Source organism: Triplophysa dalaica, chromosome 5 (genome assembly GCF_015846415.1).
Source record: "Triplophysa dalaica isolate WHDGS20190420 chromosome 5, ASM1584641v1, whole genome shotgun sequence".
NCBI lineage: Eukaryota > Metazoa > Chordata > Actinopteri > Cypriniformes > Nemacheilidae > Triplophysa > Triplophysa dalaica.
Genome location: NC_079546.1, coordinates 23513249 through 23526436, shown reverse-complemented (window position 1 = coordinate 23526436; position 13188 = coordinate 23513249). Strand labels below are relative to the sequence as shown.

Here is a 13188-nt window from a genome sequence, read left to right as displayed (position 1 = left end):
CATGTGATGTGTCTTTGTGCTTTTTGCCAAGCCGTGATTGTTATAACGAGTGGCATGTTGCCAATAACCTGTAATATAATTATAACATTTGTAAATAGTTTGGGTTTTATACATTTATTTAGAGTGTTTGTTCTAATATTAAAAAATATTTTATTACCTTAGCACTTAGTCTATAGTCTATATTTGCACAAAGTGTAGTTTCAGTTACTATGTGTCATCCAAATTCACTGTCAATAATTGCTAAGGAATAGAGTAGCTCTAAGTGTAAACTTTCATTAGAGCCCAAAATTATGACTGTACGCATTAAAGCATTCAAGAATAACAGCATTTTATTTGTTAATGGAAAAGGGCCATTTGGAGTCTCCAAGTTCCCTTTCTAGCAGCCGCCTAGATATAAACTTGGATAAACATGTGAAAAACACACATTGTCTAAGGTATTGTCATCAAATTTGATTGGTAAGGCTTCATGCTGTGATCCCAATGTGTTTCCAGCTAATAGCTCCCAACTATAGTCATATGCAGGCAACTGTTTAAAAATAAAAAGTAGGCAGATTTTTTTTTCAGCTCTTTCAGTGTGTTTAAAATTCTATTACTCAATAACAGTAAGATTTACAGTGATTCTGACTGTATGGGAACAAACTTCAGAATCTCACCTTTCAAAAGATACCAAAACCATGCATATGCTCAAAATGTTTCAAGAACAGTAGGCACTTTACTTTGGGTATGTATTTTTTAAGCGTTTTTGCCAAATTTAACAGGAATGCTTAACTCAAGTCATTTATTACATGTATGTTAAATAAACAGAAAACATGTTTAATGTTTCATCAATGTTTACGCAAACAAATCACATGAAATTCACGCGCAGCTTTTCTCCAGAGATCGATGCTGGTCGTGTTTTTAATGTAACAGTGAAATAATAAACCCTTTACTGTCGTGTAGTTTAGTCTGTGAATAAAGCTCTGGATCTCTGCTCTGTGTTCACGCTGTTTTCACTCCGTCAAATTATTTTAAAACTCTGATATTTACTCGAAATGTCTCAGGAGAAAACACAAGAGTTTGCGGCTCACAGAGGCACTGACAGGTCGAGCTGAGTCTATATGGTTCTCATGTAGTGTTTAAGAGCGCAGCGCCGCATTATTGATCAACTGTAGTGTGACAGTACAGATCTGAACAGAGAAATGGCAGAAACCGCTCCAGCTCCAGCAGCCCCGCCGGCGAAAGCGCCCAAGAAGAAATCTGCAGCCAAACCCAAGACAGCGGGTCCAGGCGCGAGTGATCTCATCGTTAAAGCCGTGACGGCCTCCAAGGAGAGAAACGGTGTGTCTCTGGCCGCCCTGAAGAAAGCTCTCACCGCCGGCGGATACGATGTGGAGAAGAACAACTCCCGCGTCAAGCTCGCCATCAAGAGCCTCGTGACTAAAGGCACACTGGTCCAGACTAAAGGAACCGGTGCTTCAGGATCTTTCAAACTGAACAAGAAACAGGTCGAGACTAAGAAGCCAGCGAAGAAAGCCGCTCCTAAAGCAAAGAAGCCCGCAGTGAAGAAATCTCCCAAGAAGGCCAAGAAACCTGCCGCCACCGTCGCTAAAAAGGCAACGAAGAGCCCCAAGAAGGCGAAGAAGCCAGCGGCCCCCAAGAAAGCAGCCAAGAGTCCGAAGAAAGCAGCTAAAAGCCCCAAGAAGGTTAAGGCTGCTAAACCCAAGACGACGAAGCCCAAAGCAGCGAAGCCTAAAAGGGCCGCCCCGAAAAAGAAGTAAATTACTTCTCCAGACTTTCTATTACAAAAGGCTCTTTTAAGAGCCACCACCAGCCCACTAAAGAGTTGTGTTTCAGACATATGTTGATATTATGGTTGTGTTCTTACATTTAAATATGTTCATTTGGCAGACGCTTTTATCCAAAGCTACTTACATTTCACTATCCTATACATTTATATAAAGGTATCTGCAATCCCCTGGGATCGAACCCACAACCTTACTCTTACCACTGAGCTACAGGAAAACTCTTAATAAATGAATATGCTGAGAAATCTGGTTCAAATTAAGAACACAAGATATGATCGTCAGAGCATTTAATTCATAATCGGCGCAACATCTGAAGTTGTGTTTCAGTATAAATGTTTGCTTTTGTTCATACTGTTGTTTCCTATAGACGTGTCTGTAAAGACCGCAGATATAAGATTTAATGTAGTGAAAGATCACGTGATCAAAAACTGAAACAAAACCATCAGACGGGAAGAAATGGGCGGGCTTTGGCGTTTGGAGGGAAGTTCAGTGATTGGTTTGAACTTTTCACAGACTCCAACCAATAAGCGAACGATAGGCACGTATAACTGCTGAAAACCACAAATTTCCTTCGTTTTCCATAATCCTGAGGATTTTATATCTTAAGCAGCAATGAGTGGAAGAGGTAAAACTGGCGGTAAATCAAGAGCGAAAGCCAAGACTCGGTCATCCAGAGCGGGTCTTCAGTTTCCAGTCGGCCGTGTTCACAGGCTACTTCGCAAAGGTAACTACGCACAACGCGTCGGTGCCGGAGCTCCAGTTTATCTCGCCGCTGTCCTCGAGTATCTCACCGCTGAGATCTTGGAGTTGGCCGGAAACGCCGCTCGGGACAACAAGAAGAGTCGGATCATTCCCCGTCATCTACAGCTGGCCGTGCGTAACGACGAGGAGTTGAACAGACTTCTGGGCGGCGTGACCATCGCTCAGGGCGGTGTGTTGCCCAACATCCAGGCGGTGTTACTGCCCAAGAAGACCGACAAACCCGCTAAGACCAAGTAAACGGGGGACAGTTCGTTTCAAACCAAAGGCTCTTTTAAGAGCCACCCACATTATCACTGAGAGAGCGACGAGGTTTCTGTTTTAATCCAACGATTTTGTAAAATAATGCATTATCATAGACCTGCTATAAATGAACTCTCATTCTCCAGATCAGTATGTGAGACCTCTGCCCCAAATGTTATATAAGACATGCTTATTTTTACTCGTACAATAGCTAACAAGATGTCTTTGACGTTTTATCAGAGTAAAATAATAATTTTTAAGTAAATAAATTGCGCGGGAAAGCTGAACGTTTCTATCGTAAAAACTCTGTTGCTGCGCTTGTGATTTAACGTGAAGGATTATTTTAATTTGATTTATATGTGAAAACCTTTCTATGTGAACTTTGTTAAATACCAACGTGCAGATGTCTTAGATGAATAATACACGAGTATTAAATAAAGAGATAAAGAGCAATTATATGATGATTTTGTCTCGTGTACGTGACGTGTGATCTAAACAAAGGAAACGCAATGTCCCGCCAGTTTAATTTGAACGCATATCGTTCGGCCATTGGCTCACTATCTCGATCATACGTCACACATCAGCCAATCGAGTGTTTCCGTGCCCTTGACGTGCTGCGCGTTCTAGCCTTTAAAAGCAGACACACCGACACTACAGACATATTCTGAACGCAACGCAGAAGATTCAGCAGCAATGGCAAGAACCAAGCAGACCGCTCGTAAGTCCACCGGTGGCAAAGCCCCGAGGAAGCAGCTCGCCACCAAAGCCGCCCGTAAGAGCGCTCCCGCCACCGGCGGCGTGAAGAAGCCTCATCGTTACAGGCCCGGCACCGTGGCTCTGAGAGAGATCCGCCGCTACCAGAAGTCCACCGAGCTGCTCATCCGCAAACTGCCTTTCCAGCGCCTGGTGAGAGAGATCGCTCAGGACTTCAAGACGGATCTGCGCTTCCAGAGCTCCGCCGTCATGGCTCTGCAGGAGTCCAGCGAGGCTTATCTGGTCGGTCTGTTCGAGGACACAAACCTGTGCGCCATCCACGCTAAGAGGGTCACCATCATGCCCAAAGACATTCAGCTGGCCCGCCGCATCCGCGGAGAGCGCGCTTAAGTCCCGCTTTAATAACTCAACGGCTCTTTTAAGAGCCACCCACTGTCTCAATCGAAGAGTTGAATTTCACAATTTATATCTTCCGAAACTCCATTAAAATATACGTTATGTTAACCCGGTGGCGTTTCGGTGAACTCGTTATTTACACCTGTTTTGTTACACACTTCTCGCTCGAAAGAGGAAAAATACATCAACGTATAACTATATAAACGACAGCACGTGCAATGCATTGTTAATAACGTACAAAAGGAGTAAATGCTTCGTACGAAATCTTTGAGGGGCTGTATGTGATTACGTACTTATATCACAGTGTAGAGTTAATGCAAATATAAACTTTTTTACAACAAATTCAATAAAGAGCGGGAAGTGCAAACAAAGGAACCCGAATCGCTTGTGGGAGGGTCATCTTCAAACACGAGACTGTGGGCGGGAAACACTTTCATTGGCTCTCTATCCGACACGTCAAACTATGATCTGACCAATAGACACATTTTATGGGTTTTTGCAGACGGAGACACGCAATCAGACAACAGGCTCCGTTACGCTAAACATTTGCATGTGAGAGTGAATAAATACCACAGCGACGTGACACCTCCTCATTCAGCATTTACTCATCTGTGAAGAAGCATCATGCCTGAACCAGCCAAACCCGCGCCCAAGAAGGGCTCTAAGAAGGCCGTCACCAAGACCGCCGTTAAGGGAGGAAAGAAGCGCAGAAAGTCCAGGAAGGAGAGTTACGCCATCTACGTGTACAAAGTGCTCAAGCAGGTCCACCCCGACACCGGCATCTCTTCCAAGGCGATGGGCATCATGAACTCTTTCGTCAACGACATCTTCGAGCGCATCGCCGGTGAGTCGTCTCGTCTCGCGCACTACAACAAGCGCTCCACCATCACGTCGAGAGAGATCCAGACCGCCGTGCGTCTGCTGCTGCCCGGTGAACTCGCCAAACACGCCGTGTCCGAGGGCACCAAAGCCGTCACCAAGTACACCAGCTCCAAGTAAAGCGCCGCTTTCATCCGCCGCACACAAAGTTGTGTTTGTAGAATTCGTGATTGAATATTTGCACGTCTAGTTGATTTATGTTTACTTTATTTTTATAAGAATAAATTAATATTCCGTTTTGGCGTAAATGAGGGACACGAGTTTGTTTAGTTTAAGGGTAGAAGTCCTCACTCCCGCAGTCGTTAACGCAATCGACACATGTTTGACTGATCCGGTTCGAGGTCCGTTTGCAGCGGTGCAGTTAGTTCCGGTTATACTTGCATTTGCAATGTGGGCACAAAACTGAATGTGTGTGTGTAGGGTCTCAACAACTGATAAACATAATCTCGAAATAATGGCCCAGTTAGTCATTTCATTTCTTTTTTAACGAGAAACTTTGAGTTTGTTCTCAGAGAAACTGCTGTTTTTAAATTATTATTTTAAATTGAAAACCTCTTGGCTAAAAGGTTTGCCTGGATTAGGTCTACCCGAATTGAAAAGCTTCCCATACCCACAAGCAGAGGAGGAAATACAAAAGTTTAGTATCATTTTAAAGGAAACCCTTTGAAGTAATGTTCAAAGTGTTTAATTCCTTACATGAGTTCTTCAGCTCCCTCAGAATAATTTAATGTTTCCAGCAAATTGAGCAAAAAGGACATTTAGCTATATCATAATCCAAATTAGAGTTATTCTATTCCAATTGAAGAGAGGAAGAATCTCCTAAATAATCTCCTCTACAGTTGAATAAATGCAGTGTTATATTACAGAAAACCCTTTGAAATTGTATAAAAACATCTTTGAGTGATTGGTTATATATTATGTTGTCTGGCCTATTGTTAAATACAAGGCAGATATTTAATTTTGTTCTAAAACCTGTCTTTGAAAGTGAATAACTCTGGCCAAACTACAGACAATGTTGTTTATAACCAGCAGAGGGCAGCAGACACTAAAACAAATAATTTTAAATTTATCATGCAGTATTATCATGAAAGAATTATTCTAATTCAACTGAAGGGTGGGAAATTACCCATTTTTGTGAGTCAGGTGGCCAAGTTCCCTACCTGTCAAAAGTGCAAAAACATGATTAACCATAATTCATTAGAAGCTTGTTGGTTCTGTGATTATAATTCAATAAAAATAAATGCTGTCAGTTTCTGATGAATCTACCAGGGCCGGCCCTAGCATTTTGGGGGCCCTAAACTATTTACAAAATGAGGCCGCCCATCATCTAATGTACACAACATACTAACCTGACACAGATTATATCACACTGACAATCTGTCAATGTCTAATTACCAACACAATATTATCCCTTTAAAGCTTTCCTGTAGCTCAGTGGTTAGAGCATGTTTCTAGCAACGCTGAGATCATGGGTTTGATCCCAGGGATTGCACATACACAGAATGTTTAGTATAATGCAAAATACATACATGTAAATACACACAATATTACTTAGAAAGCTTAAAGTGTGCAATCAGTTTATTCAAAAGAAAGAGATTACAAGCAGAACATCGAAAGTAATAACATACACTACAGTCAGTTTTACTAATCCAGAGGCTTTGTGAATTAGTAAATCAATCTTTTAAATTAAATTATTAGGACACTGGAGTATGTGGTGGAGGCAACAGATAAACTGAAAACAAGGCCAATGTAGGTTGAGACAGGGCCAAGACTGTCATGTGAGGAGGACGCAGCTGCTGCACAAAATAAATGGAAAAACAGAAGTAAATTTGATCGCCCATTATGATAATTATTATTAATTATGATATATTATTTTAATATTTTTTACATTATGTTTTACTAATAAACCTTTGTACATGTAGTATTGTTAATATAAAAAGGCTATTTTAGTTGTATTTCAGTGATATCTACAGTATAAGAAAGTCATTTAACTGACCTGGATTTTCACCAGCTGTAAGTTCATTCTTTGGAAAATATTTCAAAAGTGCCCCTAAGGTGCAAAACACATGCGCACACACGCACGCACACACGGAGACAAACACACGACGCACACACACACACGCACACACGGAGACAAACACACGACGCACACACACACACGCACACACGGAGACAAACACACGACGCACACACACACGCACGGATACAAACACACGATGCACACACACACACACGCACACACACACATGGAGACAAACACACGAAGTACACATATTGGTCAAATTATTCTGTCCCCTTCCAAACTAACCCTCACAAAACACATCAAGCATATTTTATTTAAAAATAAAACTTTACAAGTACACACAGCTTATTTTCAATGTTTTATATACAATGTCTTGTTAAAATTGATTACATTTTAATTGAACACTTACCCTTTTCTTGATCCTTTCTTTTATCATCTTCTTTCCTCTTCTTCCTCTTCTCTCCACCAGACTGAGTGCCGCCTTTTCATTTTTAATCTTTGCACAGTTTAAAGCACATGATGATTGACACAACGAGCAAGTAAATGAAATTTTCCCGCACGGCAGGGGCCCACTAGTGGTCGCGGAGGCCCCATGCAGCTGCCTATATCGCTTATTAGGTAGGGCCGGCACTGGAATCTACACAACACAAACAATCATGACACACACTCTTACACTGACTGCACAACAACACAACTGACAGCAGTCACAGTCACAGTGAGGTTGTATTAAATGACAATAGAACATACAGTAATGGTGATAGTGACTTCTACATCATTTAATCATCATTCATCATCTTCATTTCACTATTTAATAAGTCAAATATTCTACCTGTTCACATCAGTTAATGCACCATAAACTAACATAAAGAATAATCCTGACATTAACTCACATTGGCAATGATACATACTGCACATGTATATGCTGTATATATATATTGATAATAGTTATTTTATGTAAACAATGCATTGATTAATCTTATTAAAGTGTACAATCTACATAACAGCTCGTGTCACATTTCTGTTCTTTGTGTTCACTCTGAATTTTGCCGAGTTGTTTATACCTGGAATGTCTAAATCAGTTTTTAATTTAAACTTTGGAACAGTTTTCATACAGTTTACACCTGCATCTCTTTAACATCACAGTATTACAGATCTATAATCTACACAACTAGTATATCAAGGCCAGATTGGTAGTCCATACCAAGTCCACACAAGTACAACGAGCGATGTACATTTAACATAACATTTGACACTAATGTCAATAGACAAACAGATCTCGTCCCCCATTTACTGCCATTTTTGGGGGAAAACATTTCACAAAAGCCTTGAATTTACATCGGACGTTTGCGGCACAACTGCAGTTAACGTCCGGTCTGTGTTTGTTTATCTGTCTGGCTAGTGTCTAACACAGTGATGTGCGGTGTCATCATGAATAAAAAACTATATGAATAAATGAAGCCTCTTCTGTTCAAATATGTTTTCTGTATGATTCCAACAATTTGATAATTTTTATAGTCATTTGCACATTTCGTGCTCAGATAAACTGGAGATATGTGATGTGCGGCAGTGACGAGGCTCAGCTCACCTCAGACTCCACTATCACTCACACTGGGTTGATGTGGTGTCATTGGCGCGTATCTGTTGCTGTTTCTCTGTATGTTGCCAATATAATGTTGATTATACACCATCACTTTCAACAGTCTGACTAATATCTTTCATAAATGTGTGTGATATAATTACTCTTGCTGATCGGACATAAAACTGCAGTGAAAACGCACAAGGTGAGGCGGCCAGTTACAGGACCTGAAGGGAATCGAACATATCTTCAGGCTCTTTTGTCTTCAAGGACTGTGTTGTTTGTGTTTGCGCTTTGTGGGAAGAAGTCTTCTCTAGTTATATTAAGATTAAGCTTTATATATATATATATATATATATATATATTTATATACAATTTCCTGTAGATTAGTGGTAAGAGCATTGCGTTAACAACGCAAGCTTGTGGGTTCGATCCCAGGGGATTGCAAATACCTATGTAAAATGTATAGAATAAAGCAATGTAAGTCGCTTTGGATAAAAGCGTCTGCCAAATGCCGTAATGTAAATGCAAAATATATCTACAGGTGCTGGTCACATAATTAGAATATCATCAAAAAGTTGATTTATTACACTAATTCCATTCAAAAAGTGAAACTTGTATAATGTATACACTCATTCCACACAGACTGATATATTTCAAGTGTTTATTTCTTTTCATTTTGATGATTATAACCGACAACTAATGAAAACCCCAAATTCAGTATCTCAGAAAATTAGAATATTACTCAAGACCAATTCACTGAAAGGTCAACTGAAAATTATGAACATGGAAAGTATGAGCATGTACATCATTCACTACTTAGTTGGAGCTCCTTTTGCCTGAATTACTGCAGCAATGCGGCGTGGCATGTAGTCGATCCGTCTGTGGCACTGCTCAGGCGTTATGAGAGCCCAGGATGCTATGATAGTGGCCTTCAGCTCTTCTGCATTGTTGGGTCTGGCATATCGCATCTTCCTTCCTTCCTTCGTAAAGTTGATCATCAGCAGGAAGCATGAAGTGCTCTAAAACTTCCTGGTATGCGGCTGTGTTGACCTTGGACCTCAGAAAACACAGTAGACCAACACCAGCAGATGACATGGCACCCCAAACCATCACTGACTGTGGAAACTTTACACTGGACCTCACGCAACGTGGATTCTGTGCCTCTCCTCTCTTTCTCCAGACTCTGGGACCCTGGAAGGAAATGCTAAATTTACTTTCACCGGAGAACATAACTTTGGACCACTCAGCAGCAGTCCAGTCCGAGACGCTTCTGACGCCGTCTGTTGTTCAAGAGTGGCTTGACACAAGGAATGCGACAGCTGAAACCCATGTCTTGCATTCGTCTGTGTGTAGTAGCTCTTGAAGCACTGACTCCAGCTATAGTCCACTCTTTGTGAATCTCACCCACATTTTTGAATGGGTTTAGTTTCACAATCCTCTCCAGGGTGTGGTTATCCCCCATGTTGTACACATTTTTCTACCACATCTTTTACTTCCCTTCGCCTCTCTGTTAATGTGCTTGGACACAGAGCTCTGTGAACATCCAGCCTCTTTTGCAATGACCTTCTGTGTCTTGCCCCCATTGTGCAAAGTGTCAATGGTGGTCTTTTGGACAACTGAGAAAGTCAGCAGTCTTCCCCATTAATGTGTCGCCTACAGAACTACACTGAGAGACCATTTAAAGGCCTTTGCAGGTGTTTTGAGTAAATTACCTGATTATAGTGTGGCACCAGGTGTCTTCAATATAAATCCTTTTCACAATATGTAGAAATGTGTCTGCATTATGCACAGAAATGAAAGATTAAACAAAAAGTTTGATGTAAAAATGTATGAAATCGACAAACAATGCATTTCCTTGTCCATAACACGCATCTGCTTCACAAGAGTGATGTATTCTCCATCTCCACGTTTTTTGCATGAAGTGGGCGAACGTTCCATCTCCTTTATCGCCCTTTTTTTAAGTAGCAACAACACAAAATCGTACCGACCAGCATTACTGTCCCCATAGACTCCCGCAAGCTTCTTTAGACAGAACAGCGTGGTTAAATTTAATTTATGTAGGCAATGTCCTGCTGAGAATCGGTAAAGTATTTCACGTTTGCCCCATTCATTTCATGCTAGACTGCTTCACGAATGAGGCCCAGTACAACGCTGGACTTTCAACGAGGTTGCTACTGTAACCGGGAGCAATACGAACCCTTTGTGCCCAGTCCTCATATCTAGCAGAAGCATTAAGTATCACTTCTCATATCGTTGGTGATTATTCTTTCAAAATGGCCACTCTCAATGGGCTTGTTATTGCGCTATATTGGTAATGTAGCTAAAAATAGAAGTACAGCGTCTAACTGTATTTATTGACCCTGCCCTCAAATGCTGTCGGGCTTATCGTAAACATATCTAGTTTATGTCAGGGTAGTGAAACACGCGGATTCAAAATCGGGTACAATAAGTTTATAGTGAGTAGACACACAGGCATATGCACTGTAAGATTCAGAAGAGTCTTGAACTGGGAACAGCAGGCAGACTTGCACTGGGAAGAGTCAACAGATCATAGAGGAGTTTTTGGTTGAAAATCCAGAGGCTGATGAGCTTGCAGCGTCGGCTGCGGGTGACGCAGTGGTGGTGAAGAGCAACTCCCTAGGGGGGACTAACAAAACCTAATTAAAAAAGAAAGAAAACAAAGACTGGAGCCTGGGCAAAAATAAAAGAACACCAGGGTTAAATAGTCCACTATACTGCAGAGTCTTAAAAAGTCCAAGGGAACAGATAAATACAAGAGTAGATGATATCCGCAAAATGTCATACACAAGATAAAACAAGACAAGATAAGACAATCCATATCAGGGAAAAACTTGACTAGGCAAGGATCCAGGCTTAAGCCAGGAAAGGTCCAAACTAAAGAAACGATCGCGCAAAGATGGTGAGAAGTGGAAGTGACTAAATGGCACAGTGCAGGAAGATGAGTTAATGATTGAATAGGCTTGTACTAATAATTTTATTTTTATTTGTAAAGGCCAGCACATTGAAATATACCAGCAACCTACAGGATGTTGATTGTTAAACTCTGTACAAGACTGTTCCCAAGAGGATGCGGAGCATCCTCCTTGCGCCCATCAAGAATCTGGACCACAGAGCCACTCTTTCTAATGAATTAATTTGTTCAGGCTACAGTGTCGGATCATGGATCATGAATTACATATTTGGAGTCCAACGCAGACCTCCTTAGCGAACCACTCCACTCACTGGAAATGAAAAACACCACACTGATGGAGGACTGAGATAAGTTCAAAGCCAAAGCAGAAAACTTGGAGGGCTGTAGTCGCCGTAACAATATAAGGATTATTTGCTCGCCGGAGTCCATTGAGGGCCCTTGTCCTTTTATCCGCCTTTTACTTAATGTGATATATTCTCAGCATCAGGATATTCTAGAATGCTTTTCACTTTGGATGCCGAGAAGGCGTTTGAAAGGGTGGAGTGGGAGATAGCCTCTTTATAGCTTTGGAAATATTTCTATTTGGCCAAACCTTTCTTTCATGGATTAAATTACTTTATAGTGGTCCCTCTGCAGTAGTACTTACCAACAGTAGTATTCTCAAGCATTTAATTTATATTGTGGTACCCGACAGGGCTGTCCTTTAAGCCCATCACATTAGCCCAGAAACATTTTAGTTAAAAGAACTGTAAGACTTTTTGAGTAAACAGACTTTTTCAAATTGGAGTCTATGCTGGGTCAGCTATAAAGTAACAATTCAACTCTTTGAAGAATAATTGAGTCAACTTAAAACTAGTCACTACATACAGTTCAGCAGTGGTGTAGTCTACGTGATACACAGGTATACGCCGTATACCCACTAGAAAAGATCAAGAATTTCAGTATACCCACTTAAAAAGCGCAAGGTTACGTTACAACATCGTTTGTGTCAGAAAAGTGCGACGCACTGAGTTTTTGACACTATCAGTGTTATCGTAAGCCTGCCCCCGAAGCTACTGGCGCTTCGTGTAGCTGCAGCAGGTGTTACAGATAATGAGTCCGACAAGGCTCATGCGATGCTTTAAGCGTTAGTGTTCCGGGGTCGCAATGCGCACACTGTTCGCCGTGTATTATACTTTCTGCCTTTAACTCACCCCACTTTTAAAACCACTGCGAAGTCTTTCATAAAACAAGCATATTTGTTATCATTAAAATAACTGTAAGTCATATTGTGACTGTTGGCATATTAAATTGTATCTAACTAGCCAACTTCACAAACGTTAGTTTGTGTGTTGAATCAATACATGAGGGAGAAAGGGAGAGATAACTTATACTACAATGTTTATAATTGTTTTAGATGATAAGATATGAGAACTCCTTTACAAGCCTTGTGAAAGTCAAGCTAGAGACACTGCAAGCAATCTAAAGGTGCAACAGGTGCTTGATAAAACTGCACAAATGTTCATTGTTAATTATTATAGTTAACTATCAATGTCAATAATAGATGCAACTTACACACATAAAGTGTGTGAAAAATCTAGTTATTAGGGAGGAGTATCAGAGTTTGATTTTAACCATTTTTTTTCAATATGATTTACTGTAAGTGTCTGACTGGCCTTAGTGAAACTAAATCAAAATCCAAAGTTTATACTTTCACAAGATATTCTTTACATTATGTAGTTGCCCTGCTTAAAAAAACAATAGAACCCTGCCCAAAACACAAGAGATGCAGATGGGAATCAATAGAAAAGGCATAAATAAATAAAAATTACAAAGAAATGTGGTTCATAAGGGTATTTAAATGGAAACCACTAGAATGTATGTAATACTATTTTTAGCA

At 40.7% G+C, this 13188-nt stretch overlaps 4 protein-coding genes across 4 annotated transcripts; all 4 read left to right on the top strand.

Annotated features, from left to right (window-relative positions):
* The first annotated feature begins 1122 nt into the window (after nucleotides 1-1122).
* LOC130421330 (histone H1-like) lies at nucleotides 1123-1757 on the top strand. Its single transcript, XM_056749159.1, has one exon. The coding sequence runs from the start codon at nucleotides 1179-1181 to the stop codon at nucleotides 1755-1757; it is 579 nt and encodes a 192-aa protein (XP_056605137.1). The 5' UTR covers nucleotides 1123-1178.
* Nucleotides 1758-2396: 639 nt separating this feature from the next.
* Nucleotides 2397-2783, top strand: LOC130421341 (histone H2A-like). Its single transcript, XM_056749171.1, has one exon. The coding sequence runs from the start codon at nucleotides 2397-2399 to the stop codon at nucleotides 2781-2783; it is 387 nt and encodes a 128-aa protein (XP_056605149.1).
* A 696-nt stretch (nucleotides 2784-3479) lies between these two features.
* LOC130421332 (histone H3-like) lies at nucleotides 3480-3891 on the top strand. Its single transcript, XM_056749162.1, has one exon. It carries the CDS (start codon nucleotides 3480-3482, stop codon nucleotides 3888-3890), a length of 411 nt encoding a protein of 136 aa, XP_056605140.1. The 3' UTR covers nucleotide 3891.
* A 623-nt stretch (nucleotides 3892-4514) lies between these two features.
* On the top strand, nucleotides 4515-8215 carry LOC130421331 (histone H2B-like). The gene is made up of 2 exons (XM_056749161.1): nucleotides 4515-4891; nucleotides 7268-8215. The coding sequence occupies exons 1-2, from the start codon at nucleotides 4521-4523 to the stop codon at nucleotides 7323-7325; spliced, it is 429 nt and encodes a 142-aa protein (XP_056605139.1). The 5' UTR covers nucleotides 4515-4520; the 3' UTR covers nucleotides 7326-8215.
* Nucleotides 8216-13188: the final 4973 nt, after the last annotated feature.

What these genes read in the sequence shown, in the direction of transcription:
- LOC130421330 (XM_056749159.1), top strand. Translation starts at nt 1,179, where the DNA reads ATGGCAGAAACCGCTCCAGCTCCAGCAGCCCCGCCGGCGAAAGCGCCC.
- LOC130421341 (XM_056749171.1), top strand. Translation starts at nt 2,397, where the DNA reads ATGAGTGGAAGAGGTAAAACTGGCGGTAAATCAAGAGCGAAAGCCAAG.
- LOC130421332 (XM_056749162.1), top strand. Translation starts at nt 3,480, where the DNA reads ATGGCAAGAACCAAGCAGACCGCTCGTAAGTCCACCGGTGGCAAAGCC.
- LOC130421331 (XM_056749161.1), top strand. Translation starts at nt 4,521, where the DNA reads ATGCCTGAACCAGCCAAACCCGCGCCCAAGAAGGGCTCTAAGAAGGCC. An exon ending in ACCAAGTACACCAGCTCCAA is followed by an intron (nt 4,892 to 7,267) that starts GTAAAGCGCCGC and finishes TCTCTCCACCAG; the next exon opens with ACTGAGTGCCGCCTTTTCAT.